This window comes from Pseudopodoces humilis, chromosome 29 (genome assembly GCF_049639895.1).
Source record: "Pseudopodoces humilis isolate 2021_Gansu_Grassland_sample_001 chromosome 29, ASM4963989v1, whole genome shotgun sequence".
NCBI lineage: Eukaryota > Metazoa > Chordata > Aves > Passeriformes > Paridae > Pseudopodoces > Pseudopodoces humilis.
This window is the reverse complement of record NC_142228.1, coordinates 3,395,581-3,417,963: the sequence shown is the minus strand read 5'-3', so window position 1 is coordinate 3,417,963 and position 22,383 is coordinate 3,395,581. Positions and strand designations below refer to the sequence as shown.

The following is a 22,383-nucleotide window of genomic DNA, read 5'->3' as shown; positions in this document are numbered from 1 at the left end:
GGTGTGTGAGCACAGCTGGGCCAGCACAGGAGAACAACAGGAGCTGCTGAACTGTGGGGATTCAAACAACCACGGGTGAGTGTTGTGGATGGGGTTAGAGCAGGAGGAGATGCTGAAGAGCAGCTGAAAGAGGGGATGGAAATATTGACAAACAATGCTACAGCCTTTTCAGAAGGCTGGCACAAAGGAAGATGTGGCTGAACCACAGTTGAGAACAGACATGGAAAGGATGGAGAAGCTGACCTAGAGCAGCAGTGAGAGACAGAGTAGAAAGCCCAAGGAATCAAAGGAACCAAGGCCAAAAAGGAGAACTACATGAAAAGAAAGAGAGAAAAAGAGAGAGAGAGAGAGAAAAAGAGAGAGAAAAAGAGAGAAAAAGAGAGAGAAAGAGAAAGAGAGAAAAAGAGAGAAAAAGAGAAAAAAAGAGAAAGAGAGAAAGAGAAAGAAAGAAAAAGAGAGAGAAAGAGAGAGAGAAAGAGAGAGAAAGAAAGAGAGAGAGAAAGAAAGAAAAAGAAAGAGAGAAAGAAGAAAGAAAAAGAAAGAAAGAGAGAAAAAGAGAAAGAAAGAAAGCAAGCAAGCACTGGCTGAGGAAAAAATAAAACCTGATTCAGAGAAAATCTGAAATGAGAATTATTGGTTTGAACAATTTAAAATGGTTTACTATACTGTTTTAAAATGAGAGCTCAGTTTGTGGCATATCTATTGTAAAGATGTAGTATGTATTATAAATACCTAGATGTAAAACCTCCTATCTAGAGAATGTAATTTTTTCTCCATATTATGTCCAAACCTGCAGGGTAAAACAAAATACTTACTCAGTATTTAATAACTACAGTATTCTCTGCCTTTTTTGTGTGTGTTCTGAAGGTTTTTTTCCACTTTGCTGTCAATTCAGAGTTCACCATCTTTTTTGCAGCACTAAGGACATGGGAATCACAAAAGTACATGGACTGGCAATTCTACTGACAGCAGGAATCACTGGTGCAATCTGGTGGGTGTTTAACCTTTGATAATTATTCTTAATTAGCATATATTTCTATTGCCCAGACTGAGACAGGTTTCTTCTAACTACACTTGTGCAGGTACAATGTAAGAATTTACAAAAAGCTAAATTTGGTATCCCCTTTTACTCAAAAGATAAAAGTAAGCAAGGTGTGGACACTTTAAACCTCTCCTGTGAAATTCTAAAATGATGATTCATTCTGTATACTCCTGTGAGCCCCAGTGTGTGTTTTCTTGTTTACATCCCACACCTCTGTGCTCCAGACCAGCACAAGGACCCTGGCACAGAGCTGCAACTCTGTGGAGTGGATTTAGCTGTGTTTATTCTGCAACATGGTTGGTTTGAGTCTCCCTTGGTTTTCATGATCAGGTGGGGTTAATTCAGAAATTGCTGGAACAAAATTGAAGATCTGCTCCAGTTGGAGGAATTAGGACAAGCTTTTCACCCATACAGTTTCTCTGCAGCAGAGTCTGGCACAAATGCTCACATTTTAGTTTAAAAGTACAGTCAGGCTGACATCAGAGGAGATCCCATGTGCTGGCCAGAGCAAAGTGATGCTGTGAACACCTTGCTCCAAGAGGCAGCTGCAGTCAGTTTTTGGCACCAGCTGAGACCAAGCTCTGCTGCAAAGCAGACACATTTTGTTTGGTGCAACTAGTCTTGGACAAATTAAATCATTCACAGATCCTCAGAGTTAACAGATCTCCAGATAACTTTAGGGTAAAACCTGTCTCGAAACAGCTGAGATTTGCATCACCATACTGATCCCACAAACGTGCATTCTGTCAGCTTTGTTTTATAGTTTCAGTCACAAAGGAAGTGGAGGAGAGGTTGATTTTTGTTTTTATCATTGACTCATTGTTTTCTTACCCTGTCCAAGGTACCACCACCCTTTCTCCCCAGCCAGAGACCGGGAACATGCAGCCTCCCCTGCAGAGGGTTCAGTACTGTAAGTTCATTATTCATGCCACAAGGACAACACTCATCTGAAAAGACTCATTCTTAACCACAAGACAGTGCTAATTTCCATTTTGGCCATCCTGCAGTGCTCAGATTCCAGAGACTTTATATGGGCAAATGTGAGTCCATGGACACAGCTGCCCCAGAATCATGCAGTGAAAAAGCAGCTTAATCCCACTGGTTTGGACACCTAGAAGCTGCCTGTCCCTGTGCAAGGAACTCATCCAGACTTCCTCTGTATTCATTAAAAAAATGTGGGCCTTTTGGCATGTTGTCTACTCCCTCTGATGGTGCTGTCCACAAACTTGATGAGATTCTGGATATGGAATCAAGAAAGAGTTTAACCTGGTAGTTTACCAGACTGAAACTTTTTGGGTTTCTAATACTTAGTTTCATTTAACTGATCCATATTTTATTATTTTCTTTTTTAGTCTTATGAATTACACTTTTCTTATCCCCACTGCTTTTTTTCACTTCAGTTTCCCCTCTTCATCACTTCTTTTATAGTAGAGACAGTTGTGTAATTCTCTAGAAATTCTGCTCTAAGGAGTCCTGCACATATGACTAGGGGAGAAATATTTAATGCCAATAAAGCAATATGACAAAAACTATGCATTCTTTTTGTAATTAATTTGAAATTTAAGATATTCCAGTATGAGACTGTATTTTCATACTACCACCCCCAAAAAATATTAATATGGCTAGATATCTTTCTGGTTTTGTGCACATGTGATTCTTTTAATTTCTCTCTATTAGCCCATTTAATCTGTTACTTTTAGTAAGTGTTTCCACTTTACAGAACCTGTTTTTCCTGGTGGAAAATCTAGGAATCAAGACTGGTGACCCATCTGCAGGAACATGCATAATAAAAGAGAATGGAGAGCAGTGACCTCTGCTCTGTGTCCTATAGACATAAGCCTGTCAGAAAAATCCAGACTTTTTGCAAGGTGTTTGGCATTACTGGACCAGGCTCTCACTGTGTAGAAGTAAAACTGAATTTTCTGAGGATGCACCACAGAAACAGACATGTTGAAAATCATTTTAAAACTGATTAATTTGCATTCAGCTCTACTTAAACCAGCTGAGTAGTCTGTTAAATGTAGTTCACATGGTATATGAACTAGTATAAATAATATAATAGTGTTTGTGGTGGAGTCTGGATACTCACTGACATGGAATCACAGGGCAGTACTGCTGAAACACTGAAAGATCTCTTGTGGGGCTCATCTCTCAGATAAAGAAAATCCAAAACTTCTGTGCCATGATGGATTTATGTATCTTTTATTTCTCCCTCAGTTGCAGAAAAACAGACTTAGATGAAACATCTCTGATGCTTCCATGGTAAGTGTAACTCCTCTGGCTTCATTAACATGAAATCCCATTGTTCTCAGAAACACACGACTGACTGCACAGAAAGGTCAGGACAGCTGAGAGCAAGATGGGAGAACGGGAGAGAATGTCTAACTAGAAAAGCAGCTTTTCCAGAAACCATTAGAAATGCATAGATGAAGAATCTTCCATTTTTTACTTTCAGAAAGGAAACTGAGAAATTATGGTGAATGCTGAAAATATTTTGGTTTCATTTTACCTTAATTAATTTTTTTTATCCTCTGTCACCACTCATCTCAGAAGCTAAAAAACAAGAGGCCTTGGCTGATTCTATTTCTAGTGGTAACAGTCAGCATCCTGATGTGTAAAAGCCTGTGGAATGAACATTTTAGGTCACTGGGATAAATTATTTTCTGGAATTGCCTATTATAGAGCCATCTGCACTAGGAAAAAAAAACAAAACAAAATTTAAAAAGTAGTAAAGGATGTATGGACGTACTGGAGAGAGTTTAATAAAGGATGATGAAGGGCTGGAGCAGGTCTCCTATTAGGCAAAGCTGAGAGAGCTGGGACTGTTCAGCACAGAGCAGAGAAAGGTCTCACATCTGCTCTGGAAATAGCCTGGCTGAACTGATTAGCAGAGCTCTAAACTCCATTCATTGTGGGAAGGGGATGTTCTCCTGAGTGTCAGAGATAAAGCAGTAAACAACACCCTAGAAGCATCAGGGAAATACCTGTCCATCATCCCAAAGGAATTAGGGAGTGCTCTGTCCTAAAGAGGAGGAGATCAACAGCCCAGCTGAAGAGCTTCCATCAACACACAGGGAGTGAGCAGAAGGAGCAGAAATCTGTGGTGAAATCAGAAATCTGTGGTGAAATCAGAAATCTGTGGTGCAGTCACAAATCTGTGGTGCAGTCACAAATCTGTGGTGCAGTCAGAAATCTGTGGTGAAATCAGAAATCTGTGGTGAAATCAGAAATCTGTGGTGCAGTCAGAAATCTGTGGTGAAATCAGAAATCTGTGGTGCAGTCAGAAATCTGTGGTGCAGTCAGAAATCTGTGGTGAAATCAGAAATCTGTGGTGAAATCAGAAATCTGTGGTGCAGTCAGAAATCTGTGGTGCAGTCAGAAATCTGTGGTGAAATCAGAAATCTGTGGTGAAATCAGAAATCTGTGGTGAAATCAGAAACCTGTGGTGCAGACAGAAATCTGTGGTGCAGACAGAAATCTGTGGTGCAGTCAGAAATCTGTGGTGAAATCAGAAATCTGTGGTGAAATCAGAAATCTGTGGTGCAGACAGAAATCTGTGGTGCAGTCAGAAGCCTGTGGTGCAATTGCTGTCCCAGAATCAGGGTGGAGAGCTGCACATTTGGAACACAGCAGCTGAGGGCTGAGAGCTTTCCAGAAGAACCAGGCTGGGAACAATGGGTGGATGTGCTGTGCTCTGTGCTAAGGAATGGCTGGATTGTGAAAAGCTGCCTCTGAGTGACAGCCACGAACAGCTCAGGAGCTGGTGGGTGACAAGCAAGGATAGACACCTGTGTCAGGTGTCTGCTCCAGGATAAGATGGCACACAGCTCAGATTTTGCTGACAGTACTTTCTTGACCCTTAGTGATTTCAAAGGGACACTGGGATGATCAACTCAGAGGTAAACATCTGTGCTGAAGAAGCTTGTGTTTGTCTTCATGAACTTCCTGGGCCATCTAAACACTGCCTTCATTCCCAACCCCTTGCAGGAGACAGGATGTGCTGGTGTTGACACCATGGTTGGCTCCAATTGTCTGGGAAGGCACGTTCAACAGAGACATCCTGAATGCTCAATATCTGCAGAAGAACTTGGTCACTGGAGTGGTCACTTTTGCTGTTGAAAAGTATTGGTTTGTCATTTATTTCTTGTCAGTTAAACCTCTCACCTGGCAGTTATGCTGCAATACTGCTCATGGAGCACAAGTGAGAAACATTCCAAAGACTGAATATGAGCAGCTGTAGACTGGGAGAAATGTGACATGTGAGTGTCACCTTCCAAAGTAAGCCAACTGCTGGGACATTGTTTGGAATAGGAGAGAAAATATCCTTGGAAATATAGCTAGCATTTTGACCCATTGAAATAAAAATTCTAGCTCCTGCTACATTTCTAACAACAAGCCCTCCCTCTATCCTGCACTAAGAATTAGAAACATTCTCTAAAGGTGAGATTTTATTGGGTTTCCATAAGAGTTTAAAGTTAAAATATTAGCTCTAGTAATATTATTAATCACACTGTTACAGTTTGTATGTTCTTGGGGAGGTTCTTTTTCGAGTTTCTGAGTAAAGAGCTGTATTCCCTCAATCTCCACTGGCATCTTAAGAGTTACACAATGACTTCAGGTATTTCAAAGCAATCAAAACTATTTAATTGATGATTCTGACCCTCTCCTATAAAAACAGGCTGAGACAGTTGTGGTTGTGGAGCCTGGAGAAGACAAGGCTCCAGGAAGACCTTAGAGCTCCTCCTGTACCTAAAGGGGCCCCACAGGAAAGTGGGAGAGGGATTTTTTACAAAGGTGGGTAGTGACAGAATGGGGGAGAATGGCTTTAAAGAGGATAGATTTAGATCAGATATCAGGAAGAAATTTCTCACTGTGAGGGTGAGGAGGCCCTGGCACAGGGTGCCCAGAGAAGCTGTGGCTGCCCCTGGATCCCTGGAAGTGTCCAAGGCCAGGCTGGACGGGGCTTGGAGCAGCCTGGGATAGGGGAAGGTGTCCCTGCCCATGGCAGGGGATGGAATCAAATGGTCTTTAAGGCTCCTTCCAACACAAACCATTCCATGATTCCCTGTTGATTCTAAGTTCCTCTCTAGGAAGTTAAAATATTCCACTGCAGAAAGAGTGCCAGGGAGCAGGTAACAGGGAGGGATGAGAGGAAGCATTCACCTTTTGGAGTGATGTTGGAGAGCAGCACTGGGTGGAAGGCACGTGTTCTGTGCAAAATGAAAGCTAAAATGTGGTATAATGTGCACAGCAGCATGGGGAAAGGCTTGAAGGGCAGCAGCTGAGCTAAATAAAGAGCACTAACATTGTAAGGAGCAATGGATAGAAAAAGACAAAGAAAATGAATTTGAAAAGCTGTCATTCTTCAGCAGGAGGAGCCTCTCTCCATTCTTTTTCTTTCCATGTCTCTTAGATATGTCCAGTTCATAGAAGAGTTCATGAGATCTGCCAACAAGTACTTCCTTGCTGGGCACCACGTGAATTTCTACTTGTTCACAGACAGTCCCGAGAAGATCTCTCACCTTCAGATGGCCCCTGAGAACCACCTGTTTGTCATCCCTGTCCAGAATGACCCCAGGTGGCAGGACATCCCCATGAGCCGTATGGACATCATCAGCTCATACATCCACAGCCAGTTCCAGTACGAGGTGGACTATCTGTACTCCATGGACATTGATGTCCAGCTCCTGGCAGACATCGGTGTGGAGATCATTGATGCCCTGGTGGCAACCATCAGCTCCTGGCAGATCACTTCCCAGCTCGAGAACAACGCCCATGAGACACATCCTGAGTCACAAGCTGCCATCCCTGAGGGACAAGGGGACTTCCATTACACAGCGAGCTTCTACGGGGGCAGCGTGTCTGAGGTCTACAAACTGACCCAAGCCTGTTCTGAAGGGCTGATGGAGGACAGAGAAAATGGAATTGAGGCTTGGTGGCACCATGAGAGCCACCTCAACAAATACCTCCTGCATCACAGGCCCACACGCCTGCTGTCCCCAGAGTACTACTGGGACACGGAGCTGAGCCCCAGCAGCATCCAGGTGAAGAGGATGTGCCCAGTGCAGACAAGTTCCTGAAACAAAGAATGTGAAGCCTTTGCTCTTTACAGCCCCACTAAACTGAGGGTAATGGGCAAAGGAAGTTTCCCTCTGCACTGCACACATTTTCTGCATGGATTAGTCCATAAAGTGGGTCTCCTTAGCTAGAGACTACAAAACCCAGAAATTTCTTTTATTAGGAACTTCTTTTTCAACTTTTTGCTTTTCAGCTGTCCTTTCATCTGCATGCTTACAAGCATAGGCTTCTTGCCATCCTGAGAACATATCAAAATTGACAAGGAGATACTCAAAATGACAGTACTTAGGCATCTGAATAAAGTCAGTTTGAAAATTCACAAATGGTCCCCATAGATTAGGGTCTGCAATTATACTTGTCTTCTGCTGTCTTATATTATTTGCTGAAAAGATGTCCTAACAATATGATAATTTGAGAATTTGAATGATACACTACTAGCAGGCTTCAATCATTTACTCATTAATTTCTGACAAAAGGAAAGCCCCTTCCTCATTGTTCAAGTTATAGAACTATCTGATAAATTAAAAACACGTGTGATTCTACAAATCCTAAATGTATGTGGACTATCAAAAGAAAATTAGATTATATTTGAAGTCTTTCAACTTTCCTTTTTCGGTATTAGCTGTATCTTCAGCTACAGCAATATTTTAGCAATGTAATCATTAGCTGAATGACTTCATTAAGCTTTCTACTGCTCTCAGTAGAAATGAGAATAGACAAATAACTGGAAATTATGTACGCAAGAAAAAATTGGGGCAAATCAATCCTGTGCCACAGCTGCAGTCATAACCCTGTGCTGCTGTGGGCCACTGGAAGTGCCACAGGAGCAAGAGCAAGTCCATCTGTTACTCTTGTTCACTCCTGTCCTGAACAGGTAACTCAGGTTGTCCAAAGAACCCCTGTCAAAGGGATCAGAGAAAGCACCTCCATTGAAATATAATGATGTAAAAATGCAATTTAACAAAGTTAAACACAAATCAGAGCAGCAGGTAGCGTGGCTGACCCATACTTAGGACACATGAGCAAACCAAGCTGTGCAGGAGGTTGAAGTGGATGTGACACTCTCATTTGTCTGGGTTGTACACTTGTCATAATATTTTATGAAAGTGTATCTCATTGCTCTTAAATGTTGTTTAGTATTTTAATGGTGTTATCTGCTTTACTGCAATTGTATTCCTTAAGAGTGGTTTCCCAGATTTGAAAGCAGAACAAGGAGATAACATCATGTTCAAATGTTCAAATGGGCAGTAAAAGGTTACTGAAAAAGGGTCAGACAAGAGGAATCTGTGTGCTATGAAGAGTTTTCAGATAAAGACTGATGTGAAAGTTCAGCTGAAGCCTTCTGGGGAATTGAGTTAGCATATTTAGGCAAAAGTAATCAAATAATTTTAGATTAATGGAAGGGGACACAGATTGAATTGTAAGACTCAGAGAAATTCTGGTATGAACCAGCCCTTTTGAATCACTTCAGAAATCACAGATGCTGATGATGGTCCAATGAAAACGTAGTGTTGAATTAGGTGAGGGGTAATTTAATATTCCTTCTGCAGCATTTCCCCTCTTAATCCTCTGTTGCTATCTGATTTCTCAGTCACTCTCTGCCACTGCCAAACGGGTTTAACGTGTGAAACGTGACCCCTTGGGAGACAGAACACTGCAAGGGTCCCACTCCCCAGTGGGGAACAAAGACCTCCACAGGTTCTACAGCCCCACTTCCCTGGAACATCCTGAGGACTGGAGGATCTCTCTTATCCATGGATCTTCCTTGCCCAATGCCTGGAAACTGCAGTTTTCCCAGCACCTTCACAGACAGGAGTGAACACACAGTGCACAGAGGAGCTGAGTTGGCAGCTGTGAATGAGGACTCCCAAATGCTCTGCCTTAGTAGCCCTCATCAAGGTAAGAAAATTTGGCTGATCCTTGCACCATGTGAATTCATGCCTTGTGCTGGGGTTAAACCTGGCCAGGAAAGAGGGTTAATGCAGGTGGGTCATGGCAAAATGTACTGTAACTGCATGAATAGAACAAACTTCAGCAGAGTTCTGTACCTGGGCCAGGATAACACTATGCAGCAGGACAGATTAGGCCAGAGTAAATGTAATTTTCTATTATTTCCATTCAAACTTGGCTGCAAGGGATGGTATAACAGAGAGTCTGTGCTGAGTTGCAATTTAACTTTTAAGACAGTATAAACACTTCTTGTGAGATTTAGCCTTACTGGCTTCCAAAACCTCGTCCCACTGGTAACAAGGAATGAATTTTTAAAGGCTAACAAATGGTTTAGCCTCCTGGACAATCTGACACACATTATCAGGCCTGCTGGCAATGCCAATGCCTTCCATTATCAGAGATGGAATGGGTGGGTTGTGGATGTTGTAACTCACTCCTGTGGTATTTTGCACCTCTTGTACAGGAAGAGCTATTAGGAGCCAGTAATGAGGATGTGTGGAGGTGATGGTGAGTGGTTCTGCTTGAGAGGAAGGAACAAAGAACTGACACCATTGTGTCAGGCCAGGCAGTGAGCTGGGATATGTCACAGAGTTCCACTGAGATAATGTGGGAGAAAGAGCCCAGAACAGAAAGTTACAACAGTGCACAAAGTCTCTATGGCTCCTAACCCAGGAGTAAGGCTGAACCAGGATGCCTTTCAGAGCTTAAAAGAGAATTGAAGAGGAAAAATGAAAATGGTCATTTCCTCATATTCCTTAGTAGGCCACACCACCTAGAAAAAATGTCCAGGATCTTTTCAGCTCCACGTGCTTGTCCACACAGACTCTGCAAAGGAAAAATTTGCATCCAGATTTCCACAAAGTTGAGTATGTGTCAGGATATTATGGCTTGGGCTGGCAGCTGGAGCAGATTGCTGTTGACCCCTCAGTGTCTTTGTACTTAAATGTTTCTGTTACATGAGGCAGGTGGAAGGGGTCTCTTAAAACACATCAGTGATAGCTCTGAGGTGTATTGCCACCTCTTTGGCCTAAGTGGGGTGAGATCTTACTGCTGTAATCCTCCATACCTCAACACATGGCTAAGCTGCTACCTGTAAGAGGAAAATACATGATTTCACCTAAGAGAATGAGAGCCAGGTGTCCATGTTCACAAATCAAGTGGTTCTTATTAAATCTCATGTTCAGATAATATGGATAATTTACTGCCATTACAACATTCTTACTTTTTCCTCCATCCATGCTAAATCTACTTCTTTTCTTGACATGTGGATAGAAACTGAATATGAATAAGTTAGCCCAGAGGAAGATGTATTTTGGTTTTTTGGGGCTTACAGATGTGAGTGAAACAATAGGTTTGAATAAGACTGAGATACTGGGTGTAAAATGGGCAGAACAAACTAAATTAAAGAACTAAGAGTGATGGATCTGGGCAAGAAAACAGTGGATAGGTGACCAACACAGGAGAGTAATGGATTAGTCTCAGATCTTCAAACTTGGAACAAAACCTGATGGATTAAAACTGAGCATAAACAGTAACAAACCAGGTCAGAGCAGAAAGAAAAAAATATTATAGATAACACAAGGACATAGCTTTAAGATAATGTCTGAATTCTTCCTCCCATCAGGACTCAAGTAAATAATTTTGATTTTTAGGCAGTGAATGGACACCAGATATCCAGATCCTATTGTTTTTACTCTAATGAAGTAAAATGTCACTTTTGTGTAATCAAAATAGTTCCACTGTTTTCTCTGCACTCTTATTTATTACTGTGGTAACAGTGCTATGATATTCACTGTGCCTATAGTCAGACCAGGGCTACAACATGTGTACTGAGATATTTTTCTCAGAAAATCTTTCTCCCAGGTCATCCATGAGTACCTTGGACTGCTTTCAAACATGAGTAGACAAAGTAATCCTGAGGAGTGGATCCAAGCTGATCTGTTTTAGGGCCAAGAAGCTATCCTCATTTCTGATGAGGGTAAAATTTCAGATCAAAGAGATCCCAGATTATAAAAATGAACCTAGAAAACCTTTTCAGACCTTTTCAATTAACCCACTAACCAATTAATTTGATTAATTATCAAATCAATTATCAAATGTTATTACATTTATTAATATCAATTAATTTATATTAATCCTCTATTGAAACATAATCATTTTCCCTAGAGAAGAGTGTCGACCACAGACAGGGGAAGGACCTGTGTACACTGGGTGAGCTCAGATCTCAGCAAGTTCCATGTATCTCACCAAGGTACTATGTCCCTAGAAGTGGACAAATCTCTATCAGTATTTTTTTTCCTTTCCCCCCCCCCCCCCTTTTTTATGTAATCAGGCAGTGGATTGATTTTTGGAACCATGTTTGTGTTATATCTTAATAATATTTCTCAAGATCAGGAATTGCATTAGGGTTCAACACACCAAATCAAAGGGCTGGTGTAGATCAGTTTTGTCATTTTGTTAAACTGAATGGACTAGGGTAAGGCATAAGTAAAAGTTATACTCTCCATAAGAATCATTTCTTTTCTGCTTGTTTGTCTCCCCATTAAAAGCCATGCCACCTTCAGAAATCCTTGGCTTTTAACAACTGACACTAAGAGAATACTGGCACTGTAAGACAAAGGCTCATGAAGCATCAGAACTTCTTGAAGGAGAATGAAGATGTCAATGCAAACTGCTCCTCATGGAAAAATAAATCTTAAAATTGGTGCATTAAATTGGTGCCTGTTTCATACATAAGGTTGTACGCTCTACCTAGAGCCTTTACAAATCTATGCAAAGCCATAACCAAGTTCTTTATACTTGCAGGAATGTGAAATACAGGTGGATTTGTAGTCAGGAAACACAAGACAGGAATCATGGCTGGCTGCCTTTAGAGGCCAGGTTGACTCCCTGGTAGGTTCTGTCATCCAAGTGTTTGGAGGAAATTCAGAGTGATGCATCCAAAAGAATTCCCAAGAATGAGTTTTCTCACTTTGGGAACAGGAGGCTGTGCAGTTTAATTGGCACCTGGAGGAGGAGGAGCAGGTAGCTGAACCTGTCCAGGGCAGTGGAACACTGACAGACCAGAGCAGTGCTGCTGGTGAATGCAGAAGAACTGGCTGTGGATGGGACAGGCCAAGTGCCAAGCTGATAAGGTGGAGCAGGCCAGGAAGTCAGTGATGAATCAGAATGGATCACTCTGTGATGACCTAGCCTCTAGCATGGTAAATCAATGGCTCAACATGGAATAAATCTCTATAAATAGAGATTCATGCTGTGGGTCAGGTTTGACAGGACCAGGGCACAGCAAATACAGGCTTCTAAAGCAGTTTTTATGGATATGGCTAAATAATGAGTGAAACTCAAGGTACCAGAATAGGGTAGCAATCTTTAGAGTGGGGTAGTGGGCAAAATATGAAGCCAGAGCAGGTTAGCTGTGATGCAGAAGTGAATATAACTAAGGAGACAGAGGTCAGTCTTACAACACTGTTCTCCACTGCCAGTGAATTTTCCAGCTGTAAACAAAGTCATCTCCAGAAACGCCTCCAGCAGTGCTTGTGACAATTCCCAAGGCTGCTGAAACACCTACACACAGCCTCCCCCAGCTCCTCCTTCCACTCAGCTCTAGCAGTTGGCATTCCTGTCTCTCCAGGCGGTGCCTGCAGCACAAATTCAGCAAATCCGAGCTGCTGCTTCCATCTGCTGCCCGGAGCATTCATTGCAAGCCTGTGAGCCAACAGGAGCAGCAGCAGTTATAAATGAAATTAGTCAGACAACTAGGTCTATTAAATTAACAGTAGTTTAATTAAAATTAATACAATTTAGTGAATTGAATAGAAATTTGGTATAAAAGAATACAATTTAGTAAAAGAATACAATTTAGTAAAAAAATAAATACAATTTATGTATGTAATTTGCCAGTAATGAAGTATGATTAAAACATAAGCAAAACCAACCAGGTATGGAGAGGGCTTCTCATCCCACCTCACATACAAAACAAAGCAATTCAAATTAAACTTATATACTACTATATGCTTATACATATTCATTAATGTTTCCTGTAAGTTCCCTCCCACTTTCAATTCTTAAATTCTACATCACTATTCTTCATGGAGCATGCCTCACTTGTTGCTAGGGGGTCTTCAGTCTTCTTTTGGTGGTCTTTGGATGAAGGTTTACACTCATCCTCATTGTCCTGGATAACCTTACAGGTTGCACGTGTGTACTAAGCATGTTGTGTTATGTAAGTAAGCACTGTGTTCTACTAATTAGTCTTGCATTTCATAATCTCAGGCCTTATGCCTAAAGTTGTTCCAACTTTGTCTATCTCAAGGTTGATTTTGGGACATTACTTACCTTAAAACTACGTCCTGTATCCTATTTTTAACATGTAACATCTGTAAAGGGGTCCATCTGCCTTGTAACACTGATTCTTTTTATAGTAATAATATAATAATATTATATATATATATTAATAATAATAATTTTCAAATAATTACAATTTAGTTAGCATGTATCATGTCTATTTATTACATGGCCATGTTTTTATCCAGACCAGGATGAAATTGGCTTTGTGGGCTGCAATCATGCATTGCCAAGCCATGTAGAGCTTCCCCATCCCCAAACCCCCACATCCTTCCCCTCAGGGTTAATGTCAATTCATTCAAATGCTCACTCAGACCATTCCTGTGCTGGGGATGGCCCTGTCCCACCTGTGGGACTTTGCAGGTGGCCTTGTTAATCACAGGATTGGCACAGGCCCATCCCTCAAGTCTGGTGCCTCTGTGTGAATTAATGCTGAGCTCAGGCAGTCAGTGCCTGGCACTGGGGAGCCCAGAACTGAGCACAGCTCCAGGTGTGCCCTCATCAGAGCTGAGCTGAGGGCAAGGATCACTTTTCCTGACCCGGTCTCCAGTTGGAAAATGAATTATTGACCACAATTCTTTGAGCGTGACCATGCAGCCAGCTCCTTACACACCAGTGATCCAAGTGATCCATTCATCTCCAGTTTAGAGACAAGGATGTCAGATGTTTTTCCCCAAGTCCAGGGGGCTGACACCTGTTGCCTTTCTTTTGTTCATCACTGCTGCCACCCCCTCACAGAGGGCTACTAAATTTGTCACAGTTTGCCTTTAGTGAAGCCATGCTGGCTGTCACTAATCACCTCATTATTTTCCTTAGCACAGCTTCCAGGGGCTCCAAGATTTTGCCAGTCACTGAGGTGAGACTGGCCTGTAGTTCCCTGTGTCTTCCTAATATCCCTTTCATAATATTTGGGTTATGTTTCCCCTTTTCCAGTCCATGGGAACTACACTGGACTGCTGTGACTTCTCAAATATGATGCACAGTGGCTCAGCCTCTTCCTCTGTCAGTGTCCTCAGGACTCAGCTCTATCTTGTCAGGTCCCATGGGCATGTGAACCTTCAGGTTTCTTTAATGTTCAGACCCGGTCTTATTCTACAGCACAAGGTTCTTCATTTCCCCAGTTGCTGCTTTTACCTTCTGCTGCTTGCATGCTGTGTCTGGAACACTTGCAGGTGAAGAATGAGGCAAAAAAAGTTGTTGGGTACCTCAGCCCCATATCCTTCCTGACAGGATCCACATTTTCCCTGGTTCTTCTTTTATTGCTGCTGTTCCTACAGAAGCTTTTTTTGTTACCCCCCATGTCCTTGGCCAGATTTACATCTTCCAGTGCTTTAGTAAATATGCCCAGGTGAATCTTACAGCCCCCTACAGTCAAATTCATCAAAGATCCTTTGCTGCTGTCTTCCCAGGCAAATGTGGAGGAACTTTCAGGTGTGATTAACTCATAAAACTGGAACAGATCGTGTTCTGTAGGACAAACACTGACACTCTCCCCTAAAGACGCTTCTTCCTGCTGTGCACTTATGCATCCACTTGCCCCAGACAGTTAATTCAGGCAAGTAGGACCTCTTTTGTCTGCCTGGTAACCTCTTACATGTGAGTATGTTTAAGGCCATTTTCCTGATCTGTACCTAGAGATTTTGGTAACAGTTTTCTCCACACACAGCAAACATCAGAAGGAGCACACTGCAGATGCACATTGCAAACTGTCTGTGAAGAACTGCAAAGGGTTTTGTATGCGTGCTTATCAACAGAGTAGTGCACAGACGATGACACTGAGTTCCAAAGTTCCACTTGCTGAACAAAACTTTTTAATCCAGTGTAATTTTTTAAGGGGTTAGGAGGAAAAGTAGGAAGAGAGGCATGGAAGGGGTATTTCAGTCCAGTCCATATTTCAGTCCATATGATGGACTCAGGTGGAGGAGTGGGAAGCAAAAATTGGCATAACTTGTGGTAGAAAGGCCAGTAGAAATGTACAGCACAAGGGCAGATGGTTGAGATGACTTTGAAGGCTGAGGGTGTCAATGAAATGATGCTTGATGAAATAACAGTTGTCAGTGGTGTGGCAAATGTTGAAGCAGCATACAGGCATGTCAAAGTGGATAGGCAAAGCCAGAACAGCAGAATAACACATGGAGAATTCTGGAGCAGTGATCTAGTGCCAAAGGTCAGGAATGACACTGGAGTCAAGTGTGTTGACTAGAGAAGAAGCTGCTTTGACAGGTTTAGAAAGGCCACATCCATAGGTTACCTCAGATGTGCTGAAATGAGTCAGTGAAGGGATAAAAAATGGGTATGGCCATGGAGAGTTCATGTGGGCAGCAGAGAAAGAAAAGGATGAGGAGTATGTCCAAGGTCAGTGGATAAATGGATAGAACATTTACTCGGGAAGGCAAATGCCATGAGTGCAAACATTCCCCTTCCTCCTTCTCGTCCCACTTCATATACTGCACATGATGTCCTGTGGTGTGGAATATCCCTCTCACCCAGCTGTGTTTCCTTCCACCTTCCTTGCCAGTGGGGCACTGTGAGGAGCAGAAAAGGCCTCGGCTCTGTGCAAGAACAGCTCAGCAATAAAAACCCCTAATGTTTACATGGACATTCTGGTGAGAAGAAAAAGAATCAGTATATTGTTAGAAGAGGAAATATTTTCATCTACTTCTTTATGTACTGGTAATGGTGAGGAAGAGGAGGTTTAGTCTGAGTGTTTCCAGGACACTTACTGATGTTTTACACTACAAGACACAGGAGGACATCCTGCCCTGCTTGTTCTATTAGAGATATTTTTGTTTTACACTAGAGCATGTGTTTTTGAACTTTTCAGCAATAGCTTTGGTTAAAGGAACTTAGAGCAGCCAGGAATAATACCTATGATCTCTGTCTCCTGCTGGGAAGTGATTCTTGCTTCCCTTTGGTCCTTGCTCCTGGGGTTTGTTAATGTCTGGGCAGAGGAAAACCAGGCAGGTGCACGTTGGCCTCATGAACGCAATGCAATGTCGTGACAGCCCCTGGAGCTGTTCTGAAATTTTTAAAAATTCCTAACTTTCTCTAGCTCTGATGTTACAAGCATCAAAGGAGAGCAGTATTCCCAGTCTCATCTAGATTTGTCTTGAAGTGATCCTGCCATTCCTTCAGAAAAGGAAATATTTGTGTTTGGTGAAAAGCTAAGAGCAATTAGCTGGAGCTAACAAGGACTTCTGCAATTAGACTCACTCCTGAGATTCAGAACTTTCCTAGCTGGTGATTGGCCCTCTCCCCAGTTCTCTACAGCCCAGTATCTCCTCTGGGAGGGACTCAGCTAAACACAAAGGCCTAGTTAAAACTTGGTGAAACTCTAATGCCTTGGGACATCCGCACTCAGTGTCTTGGAAAGAAACTTCATTGAGAAGAGGGAATATGCAGCAAGGGATGTGAGCAAGGGCACAGGGGAAGAGCTGGAGAAACTGAAAGACAGAGGTGAACTCAAGATACTTATAATTGACTGCAGACTGAGATGCTGCAGTTAGTTCCTGATCCCAATTTAAGGTCAAAATAATCTGCTCATTAATGCAAGAATAATTGTCTTATTTCAGAGTAGATTTGCTGTGACACCTGAGGCATCATACCCATTATGTCCAGGGCTGATGACACAGGAGGTCAGTTCTGTGAGGATGTTGGCAAATAGGCTGTCAGAAAGGCAGGTCTGCAAGGTCATAGAACCACAGAAAATCCTGAGCTGGAAGGGACCTGTCAGGATCACCCAGTCCAGCTCCTGGCCCTGCACAGGACACTCCAAAAGTCACAACATATGTCTGAGAGCATTGTCCAGACACCTCTTGAGCTCAGATGGACTTGGTGCTGAGTCTGCTTCCCCGGGGAGGCTCTTCCAGTGCCCAACCACACTCTGGGTGAAAAAGTTTTTTCTTGTTATCCAACCTAAACCTCCCCTTACTCAGCTGCAGCCGTTTCCTCCAGTCCTATCACTGGTCATGAGAGTGAAGAGATCGATTCCTGCCCCTCTGCTGCCCCTTGGGAGGATGGTGAAGACCACAATGAAGTCTGAGCTCAGTGTTCTCTCCTCCAGGCCAGATGCCCTATGGAGCTCTACAGCTTCCAAGAAACGTCTCCATAGGAGTAGCACACATGACACACATGATGACAAATTATGTCATTGTCCAGTGGAGGGCTTCAAAGATGACGAGAATCCCTCTTATGAGGACAGGCTGAGGTAGCTGGGCCTGATCAGCCTGGAGAAGACTGAGAGGGGATCTTACCAGCCTATAAAAGTATCTGCAGGGGGTTGTGCAGGGTATAAAAGTGTCTGCAGGAGATCTGCAGGCATCTCCCCCCACAAGAGCTTATCTGCTGTTTGTTACATGCTCAGATCACTCCAACAGGACAATCTCTCCTGTAGAGTTATTTTGGTCCCATGGGGTTAACACTGGTCTGGCATCTCCCAGTTGCCCAAAAACATCTTACTGTTGGAGTGAGATGTGGAAAACACGCTGGATTTCAGACAGACACATCACTTTATAAACTTTATAAAAGCTACACCAAACTTTCACAAAGCAGAGATCTTCTGTTTCCATTCCATGGAAATGTGTGCAGTTTCTCTGATGAGTAGGGATGCTGCTTTGTGGTGACTCCTGTGGGGTTAAGTGAAGGAATCTGTACATTATCATCATTTCTGTGCTAACTTACATTTGATTCCTAGTTTTTTCTACTTCTTTTGCTAGCTTTAGTATAGCTACCTTGATACAGTGCACTGTTTTATGTTATGTTGTAATCTACTACCAGTTCTTTAGGTTTATACTGTGTAGTAAGTAAATCTGATTAAGATCGTTCATCTGCTATCCCTTGTTATTCAATAAATAATTCATTTCTATAAACAGACCTGATTTGCTGTCATTAAAAGATGCAGGCCAGAGGGATTCCTTAAATTTAAACCATTTCTAAAATCTGTGCTGAGGCAGGGCTGGTCTGAAGCTCCCACTCACCCTGTGGCAGCGGTCAGTGGTCAGGGTCAGACCAAGCTCTGCTCAGCAAAAGGCACCAGGCAGAAACTGATGCACAGCAAATTCCAGCTGAATATCAGGAAGATTTTCCTAGGATGTTTGAGATATTAACAGAAGACTGCCTTAGGCAGTTGAGTCAAGCCTGGAAAAGGAGATCCCAAGATTTATGTGTGTGGTTTATCTTTATCCTGTGACAGTTTGGGCACATAAGTATCAATCATTTGGAGTGCAATCTGATTCCAGACCCAGGCATCTATTGGCAGGTGTCTGAATGCCCACCACAGTCAAAACTAATAAGAAGTTAATGGAATCTGGTGACCAAATCTGCTGAAATATCTAGCTGGCATCTATAGACCATAGAGACAATTTCAAATGTGGACATTTGGCTAATCTAATGACTAAACTGAATGTTTAGCATAATTTTACATGTCTAGGAGTGCTGTACCTGCCTTACAAATGCCATTCCAAAATAATGAGTACCTCTTACAGCAGTTGTGGCTCCCAGTTGTATGTCAGAAACATCATTCCTTATTATTAGGAATCCATTCTAAAAGTCACTTGATAGATATCGAAACCATCATTCATAGATGTGGTAAGTCCAAAGTGAAATAAACTGTTCCTGAACAACAGAATTTCTACATTTTTCTTGAAATCTCTATTTGTCCAACCTTTAAGAATGACCACTGAATCCCTGCTCCCTATCTTTGGTACAGTGAATGTAAAAATATAATTAAAACATCAATCCTACCCTCGCATTACATGAAAAAAATGAAACATTTAATTTTAATAAAAATTAAAAATCCTTCAAGTCATATGGTACATTATTTTCTAATTACATCAAGAGTGATAGAAAATATGTCTCCAATATGCTTTTATATTTTAAATCAAAGATGCTATTTGAAAATATGATGAATTAAATCTCTTACTGGTGGCTCACTTTCTTTTTTAATTAATCCTGAAAAATCTGCATTTTTTTGTTTTAATAATTTTTTTTTTTAACAAAATAAGATGTGATTAAAAACAAACATGTCAACCTTCTGCAATGAGTTATACCTTATAATTTTTCTGTGGAATTACAAACTCTCAAGAAAAAAATTCGTATGACATAAAATTAAGAACACTGTAATGTGTAACATAAGTAATAAAACTGTACTTTTATGATACTTATATTTACAATTATTTCCAGGAATGAAGGATTAATTTAAGGAGTTATTCATGTCCTTAACTTTCCAATATCATTTAAGTTTTGAGGATTTAACAGAAAGAATTTATTAGCCGTTACAGAGGTTAGGTTCTTCACATGGTCCAACATGTTTAAAACCATGAATCTAAAATTAAAGAAATATCTTCGAGGCACTGGGATGGGAATGCAATTTTGCACACTTTTTTTTCTTTTTTTTTTCCCAATAACAATCTCAGAATTAATAATAAGTCCTCATTAATTTCCTGGGCTCCACACTGTAGCCTGAATTATGTCCTCTCCTTTCCCCAGACAAATTTACTAAACATTCTCAGGAAATAAATGCAAACGGATGAAAACTTATTCTTCTCAGTTCTTTCAGTAAAATCAGGCTCCTGAATATTTCTCTTCTGTTCAAAAAGTCAGAATTATGTAAAAACCACAATTTTAAAGTTTCTGAAAAATAGCAGGGAAAATAAAAAGAAAAAAAAAAAGTTTATTTATTTAAGAATTTCTTAAGTACGTGGAAGAAGTTTCCCTCCAAAATGTTGAGAGCTTCTAACACTCCATCTTACAGCTGAAAATCTCCACTCTTCTCCCTCTTTCCTCCTCAAAAGCTGAAGTGTATCTAGAAATTAATTTTACTGAACAAGAATTTAGAGTGAAAAATTAATTTTTCTCCATTTTTTCTTCAGGGCTCCTTTCACCTCTTTATTCCTCAAACTATAAATGATGGGATTCAGTAAAGGAGTCACTACAGAATAAGAAAGTGAGAGGAATTTATCCACAGATGCACAGTAACTGTATTTTGGTCGCAGATACATGGAGCCTGCAGTGCCATAAAAAAGAGTCACAACCAAGAGGTGTGAGGAGCAAGTGGAAAATGCTTTCTGCTGGCTCTCAGCTGAGGCCATGTGAAGAATTGTGTAAATTATACGAATATAGGAATAAATGATCAGTAAGAAAGGACTCAGAATAGCAAAGATAGCCACCACAATGACTTGGATTTCTCTTGGGAAGGTGTTGCCACAAAGCAGGTCCAGGAGTGGCTGAATCTCACAGAAGAAGTGGTCGATGGCAGAACCACACAAGGGTGAGCTGAATGTTATGAGGGTGTGAACTAAGCCCACAGCAGCTCCACAAATGTAAGTTCCAGCAACCAGGCTGCTGCAGACCCTGCTGCTCATGATAACTGTGTAATGCAAGGGGTAGCAAATTGCAAAATAACGATCAAGGGACATGGCAGCCAAGAGAAAACATTCAGCAACTCCAAAGAAAAGGAAGAAAAACATTTGCATTGCACACCTTGTCTTGGAAATACTTACTGTTCCCACCATCAGGTTCTCAAGAATAGTTGGGGTGATGACTGACAGATAGCAGATATCCAAACAGGACAGCTGGGTGAGGAAGAAATACATCGGGGTATGAAGGGTATTATCACTGTTTATTATAAAAACTATCACTGCATTAGCCATCAAGGTGAGAACATACAGAGATAATAAAACTACAAAGAGCAAAGGGTGCAAGTGAGAGATTTCAGAAAAACCCAGGAGTCTGAATTCACTCAGTCCACTGAGGTTCCCAAGGATCATCCTTCTCTGGTACCTTGCAGAACTGTCTTTGTTTTAGTGTTCAGCAGCTGATGAAGCTGCAAACAGGCAAATCTGCAATCAAAATGCAACTGCCTGCTTGAACAGACAAAAGGATGACTAGAATTTAGAAACGACACAGATTTTTAAGAGATCTTCTGAACAGGTTATAAAAGTTTCTAAAGAAAATAAGGCAATCTTATGCGTTTATTTTTGTCTCTATTTTTGACTGATTCTTCTTTCATAGCATTGCCTTCAAAGTTTGCATATTAAATACTTCACTATGTCTTCAAATGCTCAGCTACCATTTTTACCCTGTAGAAAAAGAAAAAAAAATATGACAGATATTTTTTTAATGGACTAATCATTTCAAGTCCCAAAATCATCAGTAGCAACACTTAAATATAACAAAGGTAACTTCTCTGTTACCTGTTGTGGAGTGTGGTGGAAGAAGGGAAAAAAAATAAAACTAAATTATTATGTCCCCGGAAAAGCTTTCAGCTGTGAGCACTCTGCAGTGAAGTAGAAGAGAGGCTTTTCCACAGCTCTTTATACTATATATATGTATTTATAAAGTCCACTGAGACTGGCTAGTGCTGATTGGAGCAATAAGGAATAGTTTTTAGAGGCTGGATAAATATGATGCATATGTATGAGTTGACTCACAGCCACCTCTAGTTTTATATAACTTGGAAAGCATTTCTGTATAAACCCAGATATCCTACAGAAATATCAAGATCTGGTTTTACTTTGCAGTAATTACTACTACTTCATAATGCAGCCAAATTCATGACAGAGTTGCCACACAGGCTTGCCATATTTATGCTTTCTCAACAAAAAGGTGAAGCAAAGATGCAGTCCACATACATTTGGGGATAAGGGACAAAAGAATCACTCATTATCAATCTCAATTTTTATTGTATCCTATTAAAAGATCTTTTTTATTTAGCTGTTGTTTGGTTTATTATTCAAGTCCATCAGCAACCACACATCATCTCTCTCACCACAATGCCCCTTTCATTGCCAAAGAGATTGATTAAAATTTGAATTACTGGCTGATACTCACATTTCCAGTGTTAAGACACCTCATTCAGTCTGATCCTTTTTCCTCTGGCTGTAGGAGTGTATTTGCCCACTTCTATCCTTAGGGAAAATGAAAAGAAAGGAGGACTGTAAACTGCATCACAGTCATCTCCTGAGAACAGC

The 22,383-nt window shown here is 41.3% G+C and overlaps 2 protein-coding genes across 2 annotated transcripts; one reads left to right on the top strand and one right to left on the bottom strand.

Moving 5' to 3' along the window:
• Positions 1–7,259, top strand: LOC102113787 (histo-blood group ABO system transferase 1-like). Its single transcript, XM_088068152.1, has 6 exons — positions 1–75; positions 917–991; positions 1,884–1,952; positions 3,260–3,304; positions 5,030–5,164; positions 6,456–7,259. The coding sequence occupies exons 2-6, from the start codon at positions 927–929 to the stop codon at positions 7,120–7,122; spliced, it is 981 nt and encodes a 326-aa protein (XP_087924278.1). The 5' UTR covers positions 1–75; positions 917–926; the 3' UTR covers positions 7,123–7,259.
• Positions 7,260–20,244: 12,985 nt separating this feature from the next.
• LOC102113969 (olfactory receptor 10C1-like) lies at positions 20,245–21,180 on the bottom strand. The gene has a single exon (XM_005533997.2). It carries the CDS (start codon positions 21,178–21,180, stop codon positions 20,245–20,247), a length of 936 nt encoding a protein of 311 aa, XP_005534054.2.
• Between the last annotated feature and the right edge of the window lie 1,203 nt (positions 21,181–22,383).